Raw genomic sequence first — 24674 nt, 5'->3', positions numbered from 1 at the left:
GCCAAAGCACAGCCAGCAATGACAGATGACAAATGTAAAACACTCACACAAGATCAAGAACACAGTCAAATCAATATCTGCTTACAAGCACCCTAAATACAAATTACATCATTAAAAACAAGAAAATGAACACTCCCAGAGTGAATAGATGACACAACTGAGCTCATAAGCTCTTGACACGAGCTCTTGATGTGCAAGACAAACTTCCTTATGGGCAATAAGTTCAATTCAATTCAACTGCCCCATTTTCCCTTCCCTCCCCATTAGAGATGTTCAATCCTACTGGCTGTGGCATGAGGCAACACCCTGGGCAGCCACCTCCACACACTGAATCTCCTCCCCCATACAGTCCTGTCCCCAAAACATTGTGGTTTGTGTTGTGTTGGTGTCCCAATAGGTGGTGTACTCGTCTTTGTGTTGTGCTGTAATCTGATTGTAATTGTAGGTGTTTTAGCTGGGCAGTCCTGAGGCTATTTGGTGCTGGGTAAGGCTCAGGAAAGTGGAGAGTTTGAGCAGGGTCTCTTGCAGCTTAGGGCTGGTGTGTTTCAGCATCTCATCAAGCCCACTGTTCTTCCTGGGTCTTAAAGCCTGTGGACTCTCCTTCAGCTCTTGCTCCGTGTTTTAGATATATTTTTAGATTTGGACACATCACGCAGATATTGTTTTGGTAACTTTGGTAAATACTGTACATCCTGAAATAAACAGAGACAACTTATAAAAGTGTGTGGCATCGATATTTAGGTTTCCTAAGTGCTGTTCACTGTTTGTTCTTTTTGATACATATTTTCAGTTTTTTTTGTATGTTTATAAATGAGTCTGGGCAACTTTGGACTGCTAATTCTTCAGAATGCCCTTTTCTTGGATTAACCCATTTATTCCACAAACAGTTTTAGATTATTGGTTCCTTAGTTTCACACAGACATTTGTTAATGTGATCACTTTTTTTCTTTGCACTGTATTTTTGTAGTAGCTTAATGTTGCACAGCCACAAATATATACTGTATAAACATTACTCTGCACATAGTGTATGCAGTCATATGTACATACTAGTGCATTACTAAAACTAGATTACATTTACAGACTGTATTAGCAATAATTTTTTAAGGAATGAAACATTCTGCACACTGTGGATTTACAGATGGAATTCTTTTTTACAGTTAGCTTTCTGTCTAACTCAATCTGCCTTTTTATTATGCTTCTATCACATTTTAATTAACAATGTTGACATAATTTGACATACACCTGCATCGTCTTTGCTAAATCCACCTTCAGTTATAGTTCTTCAAAGGCTGGAATACACATGGTGGGCTATTGTACATCCTACAGCGCTGTTAATGAGGCCCTATTAGCGCACTCATATTTCCTCTCCTCTCCTACATGCTGTTGAATTCATCTTCAATAAAGAGGACGGAAGGCTTTGGCAACCCAGGAAACAGTCAAGGGCACAGTAACAGCGTCCTTCTATTCCTGTTACAGGAGACAATGTGAGGCTTCTGCTCATTTTTACATGTGACCAGGAAAAAAAAAATTTCGCCTGACTCTCCCACCTGAGAACACGTCTCTACAAACCGAATGGTTCCATTCTCGCCAGCCATTTCACATGTAACACCTAGTGAGGATGAGTCGTCTGTGGCTCACCTCTGCTCTGTGTTGAAGAGGGCGAAGATGTGTTTACTTGACATGAAGCCCTTCTCCACATCGCGCACTTTCAGATTGTCCAGCGGCAGCATATACTTCTTCTCCTTCTCCTGGGAACACAACAGGGGGGAACATCAGGAGACACTGAAACTCACAACGAGAGCACACAATAGCCGCCCAGCCTTGTGCAGATGGCAAACGATAAATGAATGAAAAATAAACCTTGTTCTAATGCGGAGACCTGCAGAACAAAACCTCAGAACCACATTCTCCTTGAAAAGGCTTGAAGAGGCAGCTCAATAACTGAACTGTGAACAGAAATTCAAGAACAATGAATTGGATAACCTCTCCCTCTTCCTGAAGGTCCTGATTACTTGGCAATTAAAGATTCCTCGGCGCTCTTTCTGAGAGCATTTCAATTTCCAATCCTGGCTTGAACCATCTAGATTTCCCTCAAGCTCCTCCATAATACGATGGGTGAAGCCGTTTCTCACTTGTTGTGCACTGTGGCTGCTGCATGCCAAGCTCTTTAGGATCCTTGGAGATGAAAAGTACAACATACATGCAGGGATATTACAGAACAGCAGGGCCAGGGGGCCTCTTATAGGAATTCTGGATTAATTACTGTTAACATAAAAATGAGGGAGACAAGATGGCAATGAAGACATTCTTCTGCTTAAACATCCCTTCAGACTATTTTGTTTCTTCAGCAGTGTACTTAATAATATGTTATGTTTTTCTCCAAGTCGAAGTGGTTTCCTGCTTTGTTCAGATTGCCCAGTGTGATGTAATGCTAAAGCTCTCAGAATGTGGGAAAACCCAGGTGTCTCTGGCAGCTGTGTTCTGTCACAGTGTAGGAGGGATAGAAAGACAAACTGCGCGAATCCGTAAGACAGCCAGAGAGACAGGAAGGTGCAGAGGGAGGGAGAGGAGGAGATAAGGGGACAGAGAGAGGAGTAGAGAGCCGAACCGCAGCAATCAAACGGCTGGAAAGGGAGAGACAGGAGAGTAATGGAGAGGGGGATACAGTGAAAGAAACAAGGAGAAAGGAAGCCCGAGAGGAAAAAAAGCGAGACGGCTCTCTCCAGCACACTGTGGCCGACTGGTTCACTCAGACTGGAATGTGTAATGGTTCCTCGGACAGCCATCTTGCAGCGACCAGATCTAAACTGACACTTTTGAACAGCAAAGCAATGATGTATACCAAACTAACACTGTCCCACAAAATGCTACTGATACATTATAGAACACTGTCACATAAGAGTATGCTTCTACACAACAGACTCTCCATGGCACATAAGACTGTTGATATACTGTAACAACAAAATCTATGGGCAAGAGTTTTGCATCAGTGTTGTACTGTAGATAATGCTACAGTGATGCAATATTTATATACCCATTAAAGGCTAGAGTGTAGTGCTATATGATATACTGACACCACTGTACTAGGTTGTAGAATACTATCATAAAGACCAGCACCAACCAACCTTCACTCTTCAGTTGCAAGAGGAAAAGAAAGACCAGAGATCAAGTTGAATTAAAACAATTTAAATGGCATCTAAAAATGACATTTCAAATATGCTTGATATCTACTTCATCAATGTCTTTGCTAATGAAGATACTATGCATATTCCTATTGCTAAATATGACATATAAATAAGCACTGAAGTAAGATGTGAAAAGCATGCTGTTCTGACACCAGTACTATGCTTTCATATTCAAACACTGTCAATCATCCAACTCCTGCACTGGTGTTGCAGTTTAATTTGCTCCCAGTCCCATCATTCACAACACACACCTGTACTGTCACAAGAGATATGGGAAGACAAGAACTGGGGAGTAGCTGGGTGTTGTTGCTTGTCCCGCATTTTTCAAAACACAAGTGGTGAAGGAGACTGAAAGTGAACAGAGCTAATGAAAGTACAGAATATCTTGCCATTTCTTGCAAACAAATGGATACGTCTTTCTCACAGTGAAAGATAGCCAGGGTGTTAACAAAAGTGTCTTAGTTCAGGAAACCTCGTCAACAACCACCTGGTAATACAGGAAACCTCTAAGCCTGCTGTACGTTTCTGATTAACGGGGTTTCATCACCATGGGGACAAGCTGCTATTGTTGCAGTGGGAGCGCTTTTAAGAAAGAGGCCCATCAGAACATGTTCTGCAGTGCATCCTTAACTCACTGGCCCATTTTGAGCGATCCTGAAGGGGAGGAGAAAATTCCACAGCCAATAATAAGTGTGAGTCAGAAAGATTCAACATCTGTTTTGTCCTTCTGCATTTAGAATGTATGATTTAAAAGATACGGTGCTGCATTCTTACTTTGTGTTGTCTGCGTTTTAACTCATCTTTACATTTTTGCGTTTGTAGCTTTGTTGTACCCATGGTGGGTGGTGCTGCTGGCTCACAGCTTGTGGGGGTGCCGGGCTGGATTGTGGGGCTGGGCTGCCCCCATATTGCAGGTCCTCTGGTTTCCTTCAGCCTTCCACAGGCATGCTAGCTTGATGAACTGGCATCTCTCAGCTGTCCGTGTGTCTGTGTCCTGTGATAGCCTGGCACCTTCGGGTGCAGTCCTGCCTTGAACCCTGTGTCTATCAAGTCCAGCCTGCCTCAAACCCCCACAAAATGTATAAGATAAGAAGTGGCTATGAATTATGTGCATGTGGATGTACCCAAAGCAGGCTAAATACACACGTATGATATTTTAACAACTGCTTCGGCAAAATGATCTTATTGATAATGTTGTTCCATTACATTACTGTAAACAGGCGCCGTCCTTCGGATGAGACGTAAAACCGAGGTCCTGACTCTCTGGCCATTAAAAATCCCAGGGCGTTTCTCGAAAAGAGTAGGGGTGTAACCCCGGTGTCCTGGCCAAATTTCCCCATTGGCCTCCTAATAATCCCCCTCTATGAATTGGCTACATTACTCTGCTCTCCTCCCCACTGATAGCTGGTGTGTGGTGAGCGTTCTGGTGCACTATGGCTGCTGTCACATCATCCAGGTGGGGCTGCACATGGTGGTGGAGGGGAGTCCCCATTACCTGTAAAGTGCTTTGAGTGGAGTGTCCAGAAAAGCACTATATAAGTGTAAGCAATTATTATTATTATTATTATTATTATTATTATTATTATTATTATTATTATTATTATTAGAATAGTGCTAATTATGGTGTCATTTTATATGCTGAAAGTTGCTTGTGTGGTGGTTGGTGCTGCTGTGTTTCTAGGCTGCCCGGTCCCGCCCGTTCACGACGGTCTCGTTCCACCTCCCAGCACACGCCGGCCTGCCTGTCCCGCAGGGGCCAGGAGAGCGGCCGTCACTAATCCGCTCTGCCACACAGCTGACCCCAGCATGGCCGCGACCAAGGTTGCAATATATCACGATCAACGTGTGTGAAAGCACATGTTTCAAGGAGGCATTGCTCACTGGAATAAAAAGTGCGTTGTTTGACGGTAGAAAGACTCAAGTCTTCCACCCATTTCATTGCATGAATCGAAAAAGAACCATAAAATTCAGCGGCTACTTATTTAAAAAAATAAGTAAATAAGTGAGTTGTCTTCTGGCATAAATTGACTCAAAATAAAAAAAATCTGCCAATTCTATATATTCCCTAGGGTTCCTTATGAGAGATAATTGAGGTAATTTATCCACCATTACCAAAAATTGTTTCGTCAGTCATTTAAAACTGGACAACTTCAAGTTTATCTGAAAATGTACAATATAATTCTAGCCACACAAGAAGGGGAATGTACTGTATGAACTAGGTACTAACAGGCCAGTCATCGTAATTATCTAAAATAATCCGTCATTAGGGAGAAACTCAAATCATATTTGTACAATAATACAATTACTGGGGGAAATCAACTTTCTGTTTTCAATCAACATTCATCCTATTCACTTGGCTGATGCTTCTATCCAAAGTGACGACATTTTTTACCCACTTCTGCAGCTGGGCGTGTCACTGGGGCAATCTGAGGTCAAGGACTTTGGTCAAGGTAACAAAGGCAAAGGCTCACCTGGGATTTGACCCATAACCCTCTAGTTGTACTTCCAGAGCCCTGCCCACCATTCCACACTACTGCCTTGCTCTCCATTACTCCCTTATTAAGGCGGAGTTTTACACTTTTTGAAGGTTTGCACAGAGAGTGCGGACACTTGCAGGGATCATGACGGCCTGTATCTGGATATTTCAGAACTACTGTGACAAGGTTTGGCACGAGAGACTCTTTCTTCACCTTAAAGTTATGGGAATTAATGGTGCACCACCTACTGGAGATAGAGGTGAGCTAATTTCAAGTCCAAGACACGGAAAACAACAAAAAAAATGAAGTCCCGGAGGGGTTGGCACTGGCAGTCTCGGAACAAATGATGTGACATTTCTCGATTTAGAAAGAATTTGTGCATTTAAGTGAGTGGTAGCCCACTATGACCCTCAGTGGTTACAGGGTTTTAAAGTTTTGTTTTCAAACGATCTTACAATTACCTTAATACAAGCTCAATGTACAGATTGCAGTTGCTCTTAACCGAGTCTTGAGATGGTACTGACATAGAAAGACCGATAAAACCTGCTGGCTTTTAAGACCAGGAATGGCATTGGCTGTAACATAGGCTGACTGTCTCATGCTAGACTAGTATAGTGCATTGCTATGATAGAAGGACTCTTCAGTGGCTTCGGTCAATGTTGTAGTTCTCGTGCTTACGTCCTGTAACCTGGTGACCAGCACAAGTGACCAGACGCTCCAACACGTGCAGGAAGAGAAAGAGGTGGGCATTGGTGCAGAAAGGCCACAGAAGTGGTAGTTTAGCAGGCCATGTGAAACCAAAATACATCCTTGTAGGTACATGTTTAATTTAAAGACAACAGCACATGGAATGAGAGTGTTAATGTGAACAGACAAAACGATAGAGAAACCAGGGAAGAGGAGAGATCAAGCAGGGAAAGTGAGTGCATTTAGGGAGAAAGAGAGAGAGAGAATAATAGAGGAAGCAAAAAGGCCCACATGTGGAAGTCATTACTCAGGCTGAGGCTCTGAAACACAGCATTTCTCCAAAAAAATCCCTGTCCTACCCCCCATCCCCCTCTCCTCCACCCAACTCCCCCTTTCCTTTCATAGGGGCTTGGGTCTCAGGAAACGGCTAAAATTTCAGCGAGAATCAAGGGCTGGAGAGAAGGGGGGTTGAGGAGTTTAGACGAGGAGGAACTGCAACAGAGACATTGACAAAAGATACGAATGGACAGGATGAGAGACGAAGAGTGAAAGCCAGGGAAAGGGTGAAAAAGACACAACGCTTACAGGGCGAGAGAGATAACGGAAAGGTTGTATCAGAACTGGAGGGCGGAGGTTAATCAAAGTGCACGGACATCCAGCACACACACTGTCCCACACTGGGCACTGGGCAATATCCTAACTGCCCCAGTTACCTCTGTCCCTTTATCCATCACTAGATACTGGACACAGAACTGCTCCACCAATATCCACAACCCTGAGTTCTTTTCTCTCTCTCTCTACACTTCAAAATTTTTCTTATTTTTTTTTCCATTCCAGAGGGGCCCACTTCCTGCCTGAGTTTTAGAAAAAAAAAAGATGAAATGACTGCCTGGCGTTACACTGCAACATCTGGTACCGCTTTACAGCCCAGAGAGAGAGAAGGAGAGGGAGATATTTGTAGAGAAATAGGGAAAGAGAGGGGGAAAAGTTTGTGTCGGTGAGAGAAAGAGTGGAAGAGAGGATAAAGGTAGACACAGAAGCAGAGGACACAAATATACACATAAAGAGAGAAACAGGACAGAGATATGGATGGAGAGAGTGAGACAGAAAGACAGAAAGAGAGAGAAACTCCAGACCGCTCCAAGTCTTTCCCCAAGGGTCACATGAATCCATATAAGGCCAGTCAGTCCCTCCCTCCCTCTCTCTCTCTCCTTCACTCTCTCTCCACTTTCGTTTTTTTAATATCCCTTCCCTAAATCCACTGCCAGATTCCCCAGTCGTCTCGGCAAATGTGCCACGTCAAGACTGGATATCGCACACTGGCCCACCGGCCGCAGCCCTGAGAGAGAGAGAGCGCGAGAGACCGAGACACAGCTCCCCTCCATGCAGACAGGGCAGGACAGAGCCGGGGACGAACCGCCACCAGGACGGGGCGGCAGGATGACGGGGGGCACACTACTGCAAGGGGGGCAGGGGCAGGGGAGGTGAGGTTTGATGTTCCAGGACACCGCTGCAGTGACTGCCTGTTTTCGCATTCCCTGGGGATAATGCGATTCCCTTGGGCTTTCCCCATCCAGTCTTCAGGACTGGAGAGGAGAGAGCGACACAGGGCGAAAGAGAAGGAGGAGGAAGAGGAGGGTCCTGCTCCGTCGTCCCAGTGTTCAGACTACCTGTTCAGGATGATACTGGTGTACAGTAGTCTGCACATTGGTTAGACTGTGCAAGGAAGAGCTCCAAGGACGTATGGACTCACAAACACAGAGACACACAACGCCGTGCATTCTGGTCCAGGATGCACGGGACCTCCGTCTGACTCGGCTTTGTTCTGTTTGTCACCCCCCCTCTCTGCCTCTCCCTTTCTCGCCCCCTCTCTCTGTATTTGCAGGTCTGTTTGCTGTGAGAAGATGGGGCAGCTGCAGTCCCTCGCGCGCTGGGTAAGGGGTAACTGTATTGTGCTGAAACTGAGCCAGTGAGGAAGGCAAAGTAAATGTAGATGAATTTTGTTACAGCGTGTTGCCTGACGGAGGGGCTAGTCGGAATCGCTTACCGTAATCACACTGTGCAAGGAAGTTACCCTGCAGTCTGCCATAATACAAACAGCTCTGTGTGCTGGGCAGCCAAGCGAATCTAAAGTCAAATCCACACTTAGCCAGTTACTTTGTGGTACCAGCAGAAGATTTTGTTTCGAAGCCTGAGATATAACCAGCAGGATGGGGGACTGTGTAATCAAGCTAATCAAGTATAATGGAGCTATTGGCATTACCATCAAACTAAAATGCTTGTTTGTATATAGTAATACACAAACCACATTTTGCCATGAAGAATTTAACAAACATGAATCGGTTCCTTTTTACATTATGAAAAGCAAATAAATATGTTAAACTCATGACCCTTGACCCACTGACCTCATAATGTGCTTTCCGAGACTGGGTTGAGGTGTACTGCTGTGTGCAACAACACACAACAGAGTTGAAATTTCTTTGGCGTCTAAGATGTGCGGGTGATGTTTATAATGACGGAGGCCTAGCTGGACTGAGAAAGCAGCCAGCTCAAGAGGGATCATAGGGTACACTGAGCCTAGGATGCTTTGTGAAACTGGCAGTGTGGAAACAAGCTGTGTCAAAGCACTGTAGAGAGTGTCTCACCAGCCTTTGTGCTATATTGTAGTGTTTGACAGCACAGGATTCTTTGCAGTCTTCAGAGATCTGTGCAGGATACAGCAGATAGCATGAGCAGATGTTGTCTTGACAGTTCTGGTTTAAAAGTGGCCAGTGTGATAAGGCTGTCTTCACAAACTTCTCTGTTCCCTGGCCTTTGGCTGTGTTATCTTTCAGTATGCAAATGTTGTGTCCTCTGCAGGGAGAGACTGGGAGTGTAGTGAGTGAGTATTGTGTCAGACTGCACCTAAGCAGTTGTGTTCAATTATGTGTACTGTTTCACTGTGAGTGCTGAATTGAGCATCTAGGCAAACGTGCATATGCAGGCTGAGGGAACATTTATCTTTTTGAACAGTTTTCATCTGTTTGGGGAATATAACTATTCTGTATGCCCGAGTAACAGGTGTGTCTTTTGTATTACAATATATATGAGGAATATTTGTAGCTGTGCCCCTGTGCGTGCTTGTATCTGTCTATGACAGGGTGTTCGTTTATTCTGCCTATGCATTGTGACTGTCCTGCTGTATTGTTGAATTGGGTGGAGGCAGCTGAATGCTGTGCCTGTGTGTGTGTAGTTTGGGAGTACAGAGTGTGTATCATGGCTGCACTGTATGTGAGGAGGGAGAGGGAGGCCTAGCTAGGTGAAAGCAGGCTGGGGGGAGTATAAGTGTGGAAACAGCCGTGCGATGAGGGATTTCTCTACACAGTTTCAGACACTTGGAAGCTGGTAGCTGGACACAAACACAGTTTTCCAGCCAGGAATGTACAGTCCCAGCAAGACTGCCAAAAGCCTGGAGAGAAAAAATAAGGGCGATGAAGGAGGAAAAGAAAGACAAGGAGAGAGAGAGAAAAGGGGAGAAGAAATGAAAAGAGAGGAGGGTGAGGGACAATAACAGACAAAAAGGGAGGGAGAGAGAGGGAATCCATACTGATTGCCACTGAGGCACGTCTGAGATTTGGCCGGAGTACTAGTGAGTCATGTGATATAACATATTGTTACAGTTCTACGGACATTTGCAACATTTCCAGAAAAAAAGGGGGTAGTGCTAGGAGGATTAGTGTCTGTGGTAGTCACTTTTAGGAGGAACTGAAGGGATAAAGAAACAGCTCATCAGAATAAGGTTAACTGACTGCATGATAAATGTGAGGTCGGGGCTATGTCAGAGCCAGGGAACTGAGAACCCTGCAAAAGCTGTAGCAATTTATTGTAATTTAACTTACCATACCAAAAGTGATAAGAGAGAGGGCGAGTCAGAGGATGTTAGAACGGGTACAATTAATGTCATGTGTAAACATACTGCAACACCTACTGTACAGGGACACAAAATGAGACAGACTGCAGGCCAGACAGCACAGACAGCCAGTCTGGATCTACAGCACAGGCGCTGCAGGGAGCCATGGGGCCTGCCGCACTGGGCGGGGATTACAGTGTGGAGTGTGCGAGACATGCTCTGCAGGAATAAAAAAAACTGGGTTAATGATAGGGAGCAGCGCAGCGAGGGTCACTGCAGGAGCTCATCAGTCAGCCTCCTGCACAGAGCTCTAATGAGAACGTATAGAGAGTTATATCCTGGAATGTCTGTCAGCAGACATGGTTGTATTTTTCTGTCCGCTGGTTATTTTTTTCATATTCTGTGCTGGGGTATGTGCAAATAGGCATATGCATATACGTGCATATAGGTATAAATGTGTGATGAAGTGTTTCTTGACATGTGCAAGAACATGATCTGCTCCCGTGCGTGACATGTGTGCGCTCTTGCATGTGCTCAGGTCTTCTTGGGCCTGTGTGGACAAACCTGTGACTCTGACCACCTTTTCCAGTGAGCCTGTTGATTGTGGAGGCAGCAACAGGCTGCTGCCAAGAGCGCCAGTGAAAGAAAAAGTGCTTTTGAGCGAAGAGTGTGGAGTGTGTGTGGTTTTGCTTGGTGCTGTTCCAGCTGTGTCAGAGTGAAATGATCCAAATGCCTGAACTCCCGGTGGAGAGGAAAGGGGGGTTGAGGGGTTGATATACGAGACACTCGCAGGGTGAGGGGGTGGAGGAGGGGGGAAATGAATTTAGGACACAGTCCCCACAAGAAGAGGAAGCCCCTTGGCTTGAGAACGAAGGCTTCCAGGATCTAGAGCCGAGTGTGAAATCCCTGACAGAGAGAAATATGGGCTTCCAGAACGAAAGAGAGTAACAGGGAGGGAATGGAGCTATAATCTTTTAAGTGGAAGCAGGGACAGCTCTCATAGAGCAACGGGGTGCTGTACAGAGGGCGAACAGGAAAGAGACTCTGTGTAGGCCGCTTTGGCACCAAACAGCTCATCTTCTGTAGCCCAGGTTGTCTGGCACCAGAGCTGTACACCAGAGGTGATATATCCAGTCCTAAAGGTTTCTGCAGGGTCTCTAGGAGTCTTTTAACACATTGGAAACCTGGTTGTGTGTGCACAAGCTGACTTAAGTCCAAGACAAAAAAAAAAATGGGCCTCAAGCCCTTTTACAGATTTCATGATGAGTAAAAATAATTTTCTGTTTTGTCAAGTGCTTGACTCACCGCCTCCTGCACATGTGACCCTCAGTCTGTCATCGCCTTAAATACAGGCCAGACACCACCCTGCTGAATTACCAGACTTTTGTACGTTTCTAACATTCTTAAAAGTTATCGGTGAAATGTAACAGAGATTGGAAATGCTGATGCTGAAAAAGGAGAGCATGTTTTCACTGAATCTTTTAGTGGTAACTTGTTAATCAAAACAGCACGTTACAGTATGTGTAAAACAGGCTACAGAAATCTATAGGTCAGTAATCACATTAACATGAAAAACTCCGTCATTTTATTAGTGCAGAAATTTGGGTAGAACGTTATGGGTCGGGCAGTATTGTCTAGTATAGCTTTCTCCAGATTACGTTCCATGTTACAGGTTTGGCAAGCAGATGAACCCTTAGCAAAATATCAGCAAGGGAAGTCATTACAATCGCTTGTAAAACTGTTGTGTCTACATCATATTTAAGAAGCTATATCACAGTTTGTCATGGTCATAAAACAGGTTAATAAGGAATGTAAATATGAATAATACATTTGAAGCAGGTAAAACCTATGAAAAGACATACAAATTTTGAACTTACCTTAAGATTTCTTAAGGTAGTCTTAAAAAGACCTTAAACAGGTCTATTAAGGTCTATGAACACACCAAAACTGCCTAGATGTCACTAATTTCCATTTGTTTATATGCGCCATGAGAAATACAGATCAATTAAATAATTGCCTCAATTAAACATTTAAAGATGGGTTAGAAATAACCTTAGAAGTCACTGTATCCCCTCCAGGGCTAGGCAGATCATTCATGGGATAAAACTGACCTCTATCTAGTGGCACCAAAGTTAAAAACACTGGCTCCTCAGCCCTATCACCAGGCCCCACTGCCCAGACTGTCACAGTGGGACAGCGAGGGAGGCTGCAGACCTAAGGAGCAACAGACACTGCACAACCAACACGGCAGCTTTACACAGAGAGTAGAGGGAGGAGATGCAAAAACAGCAGGGGAAAGTGAAGGAAAGACACCGGATGTTAAGGAGAGTTGCCAGAGGACTCTCCACAGGCCATGCAGGACAAACAGGATCTCTGACAGGTCCAGATATTTTTTTGCTCTGTACAGTTAACCTTTTCTCTTACATGACAGTTATGGTTACATTTCCAATATTTCTTGTAGTTGTCTTTCATGTGAGAATGCCTACACTTGACTGCGTAGTTAAGACAGTGTACAGTAGGTAACAGAATAGATAGACATGTGAGATGTTCAATGTGTGTACTTCAGGGGGTTAAGAGTGCGTGTCTGTTTAGGTGCACATGTGGCACCTGCCTCTCACCCACTGTCTTCTCCCGCCCACCCTGCGATGTCATCCAGGAGCCCGCCCTGCCATTGGCTGAGGGAGTTGTCGTGTGTCTGCCTGTCTACACTTGCTGTGCAGAACTTCCTGCACCTGTACAGCAGGCACAGACAGGCAGACAGACGGCAGCCCACCGGACAGACAGACATGCACGCAGACGAATGGACAGCAGAACAGAATGGATATGGCTTGCGATCCATTAAAGAGCTCCCCCTACTGGGAAGTCACGGGACAATGCGAGTCAAAGGAATGTGCTCGGTCAGGCTATGACGCCTGATCTCCCCCTTGGCTGGTGAACAGTGCTCAGATGCTCATATAAAATGGTGCAAAGGTATATTTTTTGTCAATATGTTTTCTTGTTGTTTATTTTACACTCTGCAGTGTTAAAAGCAGAGGAAAGATACACAATCCCCAGATGACAGACCTCAATTGGGGTGCCATGGAAAAGACGGCCAGAACCCATCACCACCTCTTTGGAAAGACTGCCCCTTGCTCATTAAGAGGGGACGCCATCCATGGAAATCCACTTCTATCTCACTCCAGCTAATGACCTGCCATTCTCTCTATCAAGGACAGCTCAGATGTTCATTCCTTTATTGACAACAATTGTAATGCTTTCAAGCTGTAGCTTAGTGCAAGGTGGTCCCTCAATGTCACCACACAGAGCATGCAGCCCACTACGCCCCCCCTTCCCTAATAATGCTCAGTTCAAAGACCACTCCCTAGTATTTTTCTTACAACCCTCTTATCTAACCATAGAGTTTGGAGTTAAAATTCCAACTCATTTGCAGTTTACTTGAGTACATGCGCATAGCCATCTTTCCAGGATTAAGAGGAATACCACTCATTCTCACAATCAGAACAAAGCTAAATCTTCTAAAGAGTACTGTATAACGTTTCATGCCATTCTGTAATAAGAAGAGTAATAGTAAGTCTCATATGCAGTAAAAATCCATTATGCACCTTGTACATCATTTTCACTCTCATGAGGTCACCAGCCTGGGTCACACAAGGGCTGGAGAGACTAAATATCTCTGAAGCCTCAGAGAAAGCAAGTGAGGATGGTAAAGAGAGTGAAGGAGAGACAGAACACATGAAGAAAAGAGTGATGACAGGAAGATACAGTTCTAGACAGAGTGAAGAGTAGTAGCAAACAGCGATTCTGACCTCGTCGTCCTTGAACCAGGACAGGCTCTCTGCTGTCAGCACGAACCAGTACTCCTTGGCCCCTCCCTTGATGATACTGATGTTATTGATGGTCAGCCAGCCCTTGCGGATGACCTGCGGGGGTGAGAGGTCAGCAGTTAGACTCGAAGAAGAAAGAGGTGCCCTGCCCCTCTCAGCTCGGCACCACTCCTTCACCCAAACTGGGGTCACAGCCAGGTGAAGAGGTCAGAGCACATGCCACAACAACCTCACATGAGTGGAAAGAGGGGTTAACGAGAGGGGCATACTATTGAGAACACAGTTAGACCTGCTTCTTAGTGAGAGAGCTGATTCGGTGTCAGTGTTACTCTATGGCAGTGGGGGTCCTGGGCAGTGATGAACAGGGGCTGTGTGAATATTAGATGCTGTTGTTAAAACTCTAAGTGAAAGCACAGAAAACCAAATTCACTCAGAGATGTGTTCGCCTGCACCTCCATCTCCAGCCTCAGCACACATGAATGAAATGGCCCACATGCCGATTCTGTATCAGCATTTGCATGCAATATCTCTACTGACTTCAAAGCCATCAATACTCTTCATTTACCCTAGGCCATAAATGCACTAAAAAAATCAAATTGCTTTATATTGGCATTCAGGGCTCTACCTGTGTTCAATAACAATGTAATGAAATATTACAGATAAAAAATATTTTTTTATGTTTGAGACATATTAATGTCAACTACTTTTGACACACAACTTTACAATTTAGCTCATAATAAATATTCTCCATTATTTATAGTAAATCACATTTGAAGAAACACCTTAATAACTCCCTCCAATACAGATTAATTAATCTTACTGCATGCTGATGAATTCTAATGCTGCAGACAAAGGAGACTATTGAGCACTACTGGGGGTGACTGTTGTGACATATGGATCTGCATTTTTATTAATTGAATAAACCTTTGCTGTGAAATGCAAAATTGCTGCAAACATCACACTGAATACTGAAGCATTTGGGGAGCCTAATGTTTAGGTTATGGTATGTTTCAAGATAACCACAAAAGTCTTTTTAATATAATACAGGACATAACGTCCTGTGGAGACTGAGGAAAGGTGAATAGTCTTCTGTTGAATTTGGCATCTGTCAGCTGAGATGAAGAGATGGGTTAGATTAAAGATTGTGCACGGTGAAGATCTACAGTATACCCACCAATTTATTTTGGCTCATACAGTGCACTGGTGAAAGGTTTCAGCCGAGAGGTGAATGATCATCTCCTGTCACGAAAACTACTAATGCTGTGCATGATTTATTTTTCCTCAAAATACAAAGGTAAACAACTGCATATTTATAAAATCTATGAAACTAGATCTAAGGCATACTGTATATATAACTGAAATGCAGGAGTCTATACTTGCACATCCTCCTAGAACTGCACGTCCAAGTAGGTATAATGTTACAGTGCACTGATATAGCCACAATGTGTGCATTCAAGTGCAGATTGTGCACTCCACACACAGACAACACCCACTTCCACAAACACACTGACACGTTTGGATAACTTCGTACTGCGAGGAGGCCCGCTGGTGTGAACAGAGTGGGGGAGAAGGAAGCACAAGGAGGTAGTGAAGGGGATTTGAGATAAATTTGTGAGAAGAAATGAGAGGGGGTGGGAGAGGACGGAGAACGGGGCAGTGGAAAAAGTTGCTTAAGAAACCAGGAGAGGAAAGGCACCGTGAGAGCAGGCGAGGGCAGAGAGACGCAGAAAGGCAAGCAAGATAGGAGAAACAGACGGAGGAAGAACAGAGGACGAGTAGCCGACGTGAAGGCTGTGAGAGGAAAGGAGAGCAGAAAGGAGTTAAGAGAGGGAGGGCTGAGTACAGGACACAGAGATGGTGTCAGTGCAGAGCTGATCCTCTCTGCGGTGCCAGCTGTCACGCAGAGCTCGCTCACACACCACTGCAGCCTGGCTCTCTCTCGCTCATACTTCAGATACGATCAGTCTCACACTCACATTGTACTGTTAGTGCTGGTCAGACCCTCAGACGCTGATTCAGGATCTCAGTGAAGGCCATGGGAGATGAGGATGAGTCACATTTACAGCAAACACACCCATCCCCAGACCCTGAGCTCTGAACACAGCAGTCTGCCTGAAACCTAGGCTGGAAAATGGGAATTATAGAAATACACATAGGCCCTGTAGGCCCTTTATACATAAGCACACTAGCCCTATACCCATCTGTAAGCAAACAGGATACTCCTATAGGCACCTCCAATTAAACACTCTGTAACAAAACATGTTGATCTTACATGTCTTTACAACTTCTCTGTCAGTAACTACTCCTTCCACTTTATCTATCACTCCAAATCCAGCATTACAAAAGCCTAGAACAACACACATACACCAGTCCTCTCGTCCCTTCCCTGTCTGTGCATCCCCCACACAGGGCTGGGCGCCTGCGCTGCAATTAATTCATGAGTAAAGAGACACAGCGGCACTTGTATTCACCTCAAGTCCTTAGCCAAACCGGTGATGTACTGTACAAAGACACGCCACTGCCCTTCTCATTTACACGCCTCACGATGCAAATACAAATGTTAAAAGGAATGATACTGTTGATTTAAACCCCAGTTTGCAGCCCTGTCTGTAACCTAAGCAGAAAGAGCTACGCTTAAGGCCTTTAGCTGTGAATTAGTTATATTTTTGTGCCATCAATGCCTCCCACTTGAGGTGAATACAAAAGGCAGCTACATCAGGAGTGGGTTACATTGGAATTAATAGGAGCTGTACTCTGAGACCAATTGTAAAAACCGGTTATGGTGTTGAAAGTGTGTCTGAGCATCTCATCTCTGTCACAGCTACAGTACAACACAGTGTGTAAATTTCCTAGTCCATTCTGCAGATTTTACACACACCAAAAAATAATTTAGATTGCTCCTTTGTTTTTAGCTCGTCTCACATTCTCAGATTCTGCAGCTCAATTCTAAATATTACATAAATATTATGCAAATAAGCAAATGAATCAGTGTTTCACGTAGAACAAATACTGACAGACATCAGACAAGCTCTTAGATGTCACTGCACTACCCTGCATTTTCTAATGAGAAGGGGAAAGCAGAAGTAACATATACTGTAAGATACACTCTTGTGAATCTCAGAAACCACTTTAGTTCAAATATATATCAAATCAATCAGAGGTTTAACTGAGTCATCAGGTCTAATCCACCACTGTTTCTAGCCCTTCAGCTATCAAGGATTTATAGCTATAGTATAGCTGAATTCTTCGGCACAAGGAATGTTATGTAAGTAGTGGCTATGGACCATTAAGATAGACAATTGATGGCAGTGTGTATCAGCACACAGAGAGGGCAGCTCTTAGTGTGTCAGTGAGGGTCTCTTGGTGTGTCAGAGTGAGTACAGCTCCAGACAGGGTGACAGCAGTAGAAGAAGGTGTTTTAGGCAGGTCTCTGTGTTAGCATCCCAGCCAGCCCCCACAGACAAGTTATATGGAAGGCAGCAGTAAGGCTTACAGAAACTGGGCTCGTACAATTTGACTGGAAGGTGGAGGACCTGCGCCCTGCAACTGCAGCAGAGGGGAAGAGAGTAAAACAGTCATTAAGAACTGGGGTACAGCTGGGAGAAGACAGGAAATCCAGGACACACCTTCATGGTGGCAACACAGCACACAGCCCTGCTCTGAGAGCTTATGGCAGACTGTTTAAATGCTGTATTAGACAGGAACAGCAGCTGATGCAATAAGTACCTCGTTTCTTAAAGGTATTATTATGTTATGATTCTGTCACTTTCAATACTTGCTTAAAGCTGGTGCTGTGGAATGGGTGTTTGCTGGGACCCTAAAGGCCAATCCAACCAGATAGCCCCAAATACAGCATGCAGCACTGATAACAGACCCCTGAAGACTTCATCAAAATGGGTACATTTAACCTTTTTTCAAATAAGAATGAAAGTGAATCATATTGTTAACATAGTTAAGTTAATAACATGTAGCGTACCATCAAGTAACTGTAACAGCTTAGGGGACTATTTGCGCTGCAGACTTCAGGTGCATATGGTAGGTGTAGCATTGGCACGCTGCAACATCTGGGAAGTATTCTAACTGACTTTCAGATAATGCTGAGAAGCTCCTGGAACAAGACAGCAGCTGCATGTTCCCCAACCCCTAATCGTAGGCTATAAGGAACCCATACAGACTGCACTGGAGCTCGCAAAACACAAGGGCCATTAATGATGAAATTTCAAGATATGACATTTATGATTTCTAGATGTTTCTTCAAATCCAAAATAATGATAAGGACCACCGTGCACTGATGGAAATGAAATATAACTACATTCATATTATGAGGCTAAATCAAATGAGAGCAACCAAGAACAGTTTTCTGGGGCTCTGGGATCATAAAATTACTGACAAATATATAACAATAATAATTGCTTACACTTATGTAGCGCTTTTCTGGACATTCCACTCAAAGCGCTTTACAGGTAATAGGGACTCCCCTCCACCACCACCAGTGTGCAGCCCCACCTGGATGATGCGACGGCAGTCATAGTGCGCCAGAATGCTCGCCACACACTAGGTATCAGTGGGGAGGAGAGCAGAGTGATAAAGCCAATTCACAGATGGGGATTATTAGGAGGCCATGACTGGTCAGGGCCAATGGGAAATTTGGCCAGGACGCCCGGGTTACACCCATACTGTTTTCAAGAAACGCCCTGGGATTTTTAATGACCACAGAGAGTCAGGACTTACTGGTTTTACATCTCATGCGAAGGACAGCACCTTTTTACAGTATAGTGTCCCCGTCATTATACTGGGGCATTAGAACCCACATAGACCACAGGGTGAGCGCCCCCTGCTGGCCCCACTAACACCTCTTCCAGCAGCAACCTTAGGTTTTCCCATGAGGTCTCACACCTGCTTATTAATAGGGTTTGCTAAACAGGCTCCTCTCGTGTGTAACATTGCTTCGGTTTGATGTCAGTTTTAAACGCGTACTGTAGTTTTCCAGCCTCCCCACTGCACCACCCTCGTCCCCATCTCAGTACTCACCTGGCCCCTCCAGCAGGGCAGGCTGTGGGGCTGAGCTGCTCAGAGATTCAGACAAGGGACAAGCAGGGGGGGTGCAGGGCATAAAGAGGGCTGGGAGGAAGGGAGTTAAAGATAAAAACCATAATGGGGCAAGAGAGCAGGGAGTAAAAAAATAAATAGGAAGGAGGGCCAAATAAAAAGGAGTTAAAAAATAAAAGAAGCACTGTTGTTAATGACAACTGAAACAAAAAACAGCAAGGATTCAACCGAAAACACCCAGCACAAAATCATCACATATACAAGCTCATGCATAAAAAATAAATATACAGTATACAATACATAACAGACAGACAGAAAATCTGAGGGACTCCAGGTCAACGTTTCTGCAGAATTAGATATTTTGTCCCTTCTGTACACAGATCATATTCCTCCAGTCACAATCCCCGACACCGTGTTCAAGAGCGGACTCGTGTGCAACTGTCCCGCTGGAATGGGTGAATATGGCTTCTCCGAAATCCCGCATTGATGGGTCACGGGAAAACGTGAGGAGAGGAGAAAAGGCAGAGGCAGAGGAGTGGGGGGGGGACGACGACGAGAGAGGTATCAGAGGAAGGAGAGAGGGTAAAGCGAGAGACGGGAAAGGAGGAGCATCGCAGAACGATGAAAGAGGGATAAGACAGGGTGGGGGGAAAGGAGGATGTGGAGGCGCCCACCTGGTTTCCGGCAGAACTCTTCTTGCTCATCTGGCTACTCCTCTGCTGTGCACTGCAGGAGACAGGCAGACAGAGAGAGAGATTCCAGCAGAAAGGCAGTGAGAAGGGAAAAGACAAAGGTAGAGGAACTTAAGAAAAACCCCAGTTAGTATTTTTACTGACTATAAGAAAACTTCAGACTATTTGCCCCCTAAATGCCTTGTATGCTACAATGATGGGAGCTTTCAGCTTCTAAATATATTGGACTTCCATCTCTCTGCTCCAGTCTGTAACTTAATACCTGTTACTCCCTTTCTCTGTAAATCCCTCTTTCACAGGCTCTCTATTGTTCAATAGCTGGAGGTGCCCTTAGACTCACTTGGCGAACCCAATGAAGTCCTCATGGTTTGTGTTGATGTACGAAAGCTGGACCTCAATTAGCAGCAACACCTGCCAAGAGAGAAAGCAATTCAATAATGGGACAGGCATGAAGAAGGACAAGAAGAGGAAGAATTGGGGAAGGAGACTGAGACAAATTCAGGGAGATGGAAATGCTGACAGCGAGGAGAAAGGGGAATTATCAGTCCCAGCAGCGTTAATTATTGTTGCCTATTTCTGTCAACTCGCTGTCTGCATGTGTGTTTAAGGCTGTGCATCCAAAGTGCAAACCAGACATCTAACGAGAACCAACAGTCCTGGCTGTGTGTGTCTGGGGACTGGGGATGTGCATGTACAGTACAGTAAGTCAGTAGTGTGAACAGGTAATTAGGTGTGTGCAAGCTTTCCAGCGGGGATGTTTCTGGGTGACCTGGTCCTTGGCCCGGCTCTCTCGGTCCCGGATGTGTGTGGTCACGATTCTCTCCGTCTCCTCGCGAAGCCTTGGGAATGTCCCCAACTGCAATGACACACACGGTCACTCAGGCACAATTGCACCTACACAGTTTGACAACCCGCACTGCAGCAAACAATGTGCGGGGAACGTTACTGGTTTCCCTTTATCACTTTCACTTGTGTTCTTGTGGTTGAGGAACACTGCTGTACCTTGATGGTGCACTGCCGCACAGTGTTGATAAGCTCCTGGATCACCATGTCCACACACTTCAGACAGGGCTCCTTTAGCTTCACGATCTGCTTCTTCACTATTGCCTCAAATGCCATGTCAGGTGTGAACAGCCCCGTCCTGCTCAGAGAGAGCGAGAGACAAAGAACAGGGAGAGGGAGAGGGAGTCAGGGGGATGGAGAGGAGACAGCTGGAGAATTCGGAGGAACTAAGAGAGTTATGAAAGGTTTAGGAACAGGCAGAGAGGATAAAAAGAAGGAAAGAGAGGAGAAGAGAGGACAGCCAGAAAAGACACTCTGGACACTTGAGACATGGGAACAGCAATAACCCAGAGGACACTGAGACAAGGAAACAGCGATGACCCAGAGGACACTAGCCTGATGCCATGGATGTTCTTGATGGCATAGCTGATCTCTCTCCTCAGCTCCTTCTCATCAAACTCCATCTGTCAGCAGAGTCACAGGAAGGATACAGAGACACAGAAAGTCACAGATGTTCCTTGTTAAAATCAAAATAAAAATCTGATCTATCAAAAAAGAAAGTCACAGAGAAGTAAGTCAGAGAACATCAGTTCAGGCCTTGAAATTTCTACAGTACATCCTAAGTGACAAGTGAACAAGCTGGGGTACAGAAAAGTTTGCACAGAAATACGAACTGTGTCAGGTAAAATAAAGTATAATTTGCAGTTCTTTTTTACTATGTGTTTGTCCCTTAAAACATAATGAGATGATGAAAGTGATTTACTATTCCTTTTCAAAAGCACAAAGCTGTGAGACTGTGCTGGTTTAATATGCATTTTTTATTGTTGTGCAGAATTCTGTTCTATTGGTGTGTGTGAAATGTCAAATGATAAATCAGTGCAGAACTCAACATGACAGTATATCTTGGTTTTCACACATGGATCATCTTCTCACATTACGTCTAATATTTGTAACTATATCCATTATACTGTAGGGTCAACACCACATATAAATGTTTATATGGTGATAACACTTATCTTAATGTACACAGTACTTCAAGTAAATTAAAGTTTAATATTAAATGTAAAGACTGAATAACTGATTTTAATTAATAATTATTTTATGTAACATTGGCAGCACCTGAAGCTGACTTTGATTAACAGGCGCAGTGGTCTTAAGAACAATTAAAGCAGATGGGGTGTGAATTGGCTCAGCCTGTGGTATTCACTCTGTATTTGAAATGATCTGTCAACATCTGATCTGCCAGACACGAACACGGTCTCCCACGACAATATCAACATCACCCACACTAGCAGCACTACTGGGGTTTTCAGGAGTGTCCAACTCTACGCCCTGTTCTTGTCTGACCTGCTCTGCCTGGATAACAAAATCACAACTGCAGAAGTCACACAGATCCTAATAAACTTGTCACCTGGGACATTGACCACTTATACTACTGTGGTCTTTGACACTGGATGATGAACAGTGAACCTTTAGCACAAGAGGCAATTCTGTAACAAGCAGAATGCCTTGCATATTTGCATAGGCTTAGTTTACACAAAGAATAAGCCAGTGTGGTTCAGTCATTTCCCATTGATAAAGAAAGTGATACATCATGTCATCTAAGGGTACAGCAGCTTGCCTCTGTAAACATGGCTACAGAGGTCTTGCACTGTGTGGTACCTTTACTATACAGCCTTTTACCCCACCAGAGAGGCTGGTCTATCGCAGTGAGAACAGCTGGGCTGACGAACCTTGACCAGCTCAAAAGGGAAGCGTTCGTGGAAGATTCTGTTGATTTTGGCACCACCAGAAAGTTCCACAGTGTCCACTTGGTCACCCGAGCCTTCAATCCGCTTTTCAAAGTCCACAGAGAACTGCTGCACCATCCTGCGAGACATCATCAGAGATTCCATTAGATCAGTATGTCATAACCTGGGGTCTGTGGACTACTTGGGGTCCTAGTTCAGGTGCCCTACATCCATTTCTACACTCTATTACTATTTATACATAAAGACTTCCAACCGCATACAGTAAATTTTCCAGAACATACTTACAATCTATACTTTTCACTTTACTGCAGCTCAGAACATACATGTATCTATTAGCTCAGTCAGGTATCATAACATAATACCAGCCTTAAAAGCTGACACTAGTTGAAAACAATTGTTATACAAACCTATAAGAGTGACTTAATAAACTTTTGTATACATTGAAGGCATATGCATCTTGTAAGTTACTTTTTTGGGCCAATATTAAGTTTATAATGCAAATATAAAGACACTTTTTCTAAATACATTGTTTCTAAGAAGTGCTAATCTGTTCTTAATATTTCAATTTACATCCACAATGGTACTAAAACTTTTAGAAATTTAATTTGATCAAAAGGTATTTTACATAAATGTTCAATTGCAGCCATCCAACTCAAAGCTGTGCTGGATTTAAAAAAAATGGACATTTACAAAAAATGACCAGACTTGCAGGCAGAATTTCCACTCTGATGACTGAAACAACAGGTGCGTTCACACAGACGCTTCTGCTTCGTCTCGGATTGATCCTGCTCAGAAAGGGCATGTTCCCTTGGTGATCCTGGCAAGTAAACGCCCACTACTGACATGCACTGGAGCACACAAACTATTGAGTTGGCCAAACGAAAAACAAAAACATTGCGCACTGCACATCACAGAACAGCGAGCGGTTTGCACAGTGCTTTAATAAACCAGTGAGTGAAAGGTATAAAAAATACGAATTAAACAAACTTACAAGGAATAGAAAAATAAAGAGCTAAAGAGCTCAATGAAAAGAGTGACGTATCTGGGCATTTCTGATGCTGTTAGATGTTCACTCTGCACAAAACAGTCCACTGCTTTTAGCATTACTAATAGCATTAAAGATGAATAATTTAATTAATATAATTAAAATAATCGCTAACAAAGGATGGGCAGGCTCGATAACTACTTTCTAGTTCCACACGTAAAAACTAAGTATCAGAAGGCTGTTGTGTAAACTGTTGAGGCCATGAGGCCATGGGAGAAATCCACACACCAAGGCGGTCAAGCCTAAGAGCCACTGACATTTCTCCTAAAACACACAGCTAGCGTGGATTGCACACCACAAACAGGACACACGCTGGGAGAGGCCTGTGCAGAAATCACCAACACAGTTTTATCAGACCTCCAAGGCTTATTTCTTTAGAATTATTCCAACTCTCTGAGCCTCTAATATGGGAGGTTCACAGCTCCTGCGCCCTCCAGCCCCTGCCCTGGCCCACAGCTCACTGCAGCAGCGCCTTGGTCTTGCGCGAGGGGTCGTCGGGCCGGAAGTGGCGGTACTCCTCCGCCTCCTTGTCCAGGGACAGCAGCTGGGCCTGCAGCTTGCTGCGGAATGCTGGGAGAGTGTCCCGGATGTGGTTCGTCAGTTGCTGCGGAGAGAGGAAGCCAGGAAGAGCGAGAACAATGTGTGAATACCTGGGGTACGGGAACAAAGAGAGAAGTGGTATAATTCTACAGGGAAAATCTTTTAATTTTCATTCACAAACAGCGAGGTAACGCATGCATTTGGATTGAGGAAAGTTTGAAGTTAGGGTGACAATAAGTGAGGATCTGTGTCGGGACCGCGGTTCTTAATTCATATCAAGAGACTAAATTTGGAACATCCGTTTAATTTCTGTGTTTTTACTGAAGACTTTACGTGGAAGACTCATGTCTAATGCTGAGCCTTTCTTACTGTCTCTCGAATACACCCATTCCGTCTTTCTTCATCTCCATCAATCTCCCTCCTGAGTCCTCAGACCCCCTCTCTCTCTCTCTCTCTCTCTCTCTCTCTCTCTCTCTCTCTCTCTCTCTCTCTCTCTCTCTCTCTCTATTCTCTGTGCTCTCTCCACCTTTCCC

At 44.4% G+C, this 24674-nt stretch overlaps 1 protein-coding gene and 1 long non-coding RNA gene across 8 annotated transcripts in view; one reads left to right on the top strand and one right to left on the bottom strand.

The window, feature by feature from the left end:
• The window catches only part of dnm3a (dynamin 3a), a 53610-nt gene that overhangs the window by 10909 nt on the left and 18027 nt on the right, over nucleotides 1-24674 (bottom strand). For 4 of the 6 annotated variants that reach the window (XM_015356446.2, XM_015356443.2, XM_015356444.2 and 1 more), the window contains 10 exons: nucleotides 24063-24205; nucleotides 22539-22674; nucleotides 21202-21269; nucleotides 20806-20944; nucleotides 20573-20659; nucleotides 20144-20214; nucleotides 19786-19837; nucleotides 17573-17608; nucleotides 14045-14158; nucleotides 1639-1748 (listed from right to left, as the gene is read on the bottom strand). In XM_015356446.2, the coding sequence (XP_015211932.2) occupies nucleotides 1639-1748; nucleotides 14045-14158; nucleotides 17573-17608; nucleotides 19786-19837; nucleotides 20144-20214; nucleotides 20573-20659; nucleotides 20806-20944; nucleotides 21202-21269; nucleotides 22539-22674; nucleotides 24063-24205 (956 nt within the window). The remainder of the gene's footprint in view (nucleotides 1-1638; nucleotides 1749-14044; nucleotides 14159-17572; nucleotides 17609-19785; nucleotides 19838-20143; nucleotides 20215-20572; nucleotides 20660-20805; nucleotides 20945-21201; nucleotides 21270-22538; nucleotides 22675-24062; nucleotides 24206-24674) is intronic. The other 2 variants (XM_015356445.2, XM_015356447.2) reach the window with 1 other exon arrangement.
• LOC107078531 (uncharacterized) lies at nucleotides 7630-15218 on the top strand. 2 transcript variants are annotated; one of them, XR_001479477.2, is made up of 3 exons: nucleotides 7630-7833; nucleotides 8235-8283; nucleotides 13259-15218. It is a non-coding gene; the product is annotated as an uncharacterized lncRNA (long non-coding RNA). The 2 variants fall into 2 exon arrangements; XR_011190454.1 differs by lacking the exon at nucleotides 8235-8283.

This window comes from Lepisosteus oculatus, chromosome 9 (assembly GCF_040954835.1).
Source record: "Lepisosteus oculatus isolate fLepOcu1 chromosome 9, fLepOcu1.hap2, whole genome shotgun sequence".
NCBI classification, from domain to species: domain Eukaryota; kingdom Metazoa; phylum Chordata; class Actinopteri; order Semionotiformes; family Lepisosteidae; genus Lepisosteus; species Lepisosteus oculatus.
The sequence above is the reverse complement of the archived record's forward strand: the minus strand, read 5'-3'. Positions and strand labels throughout refer to the sequence as shown.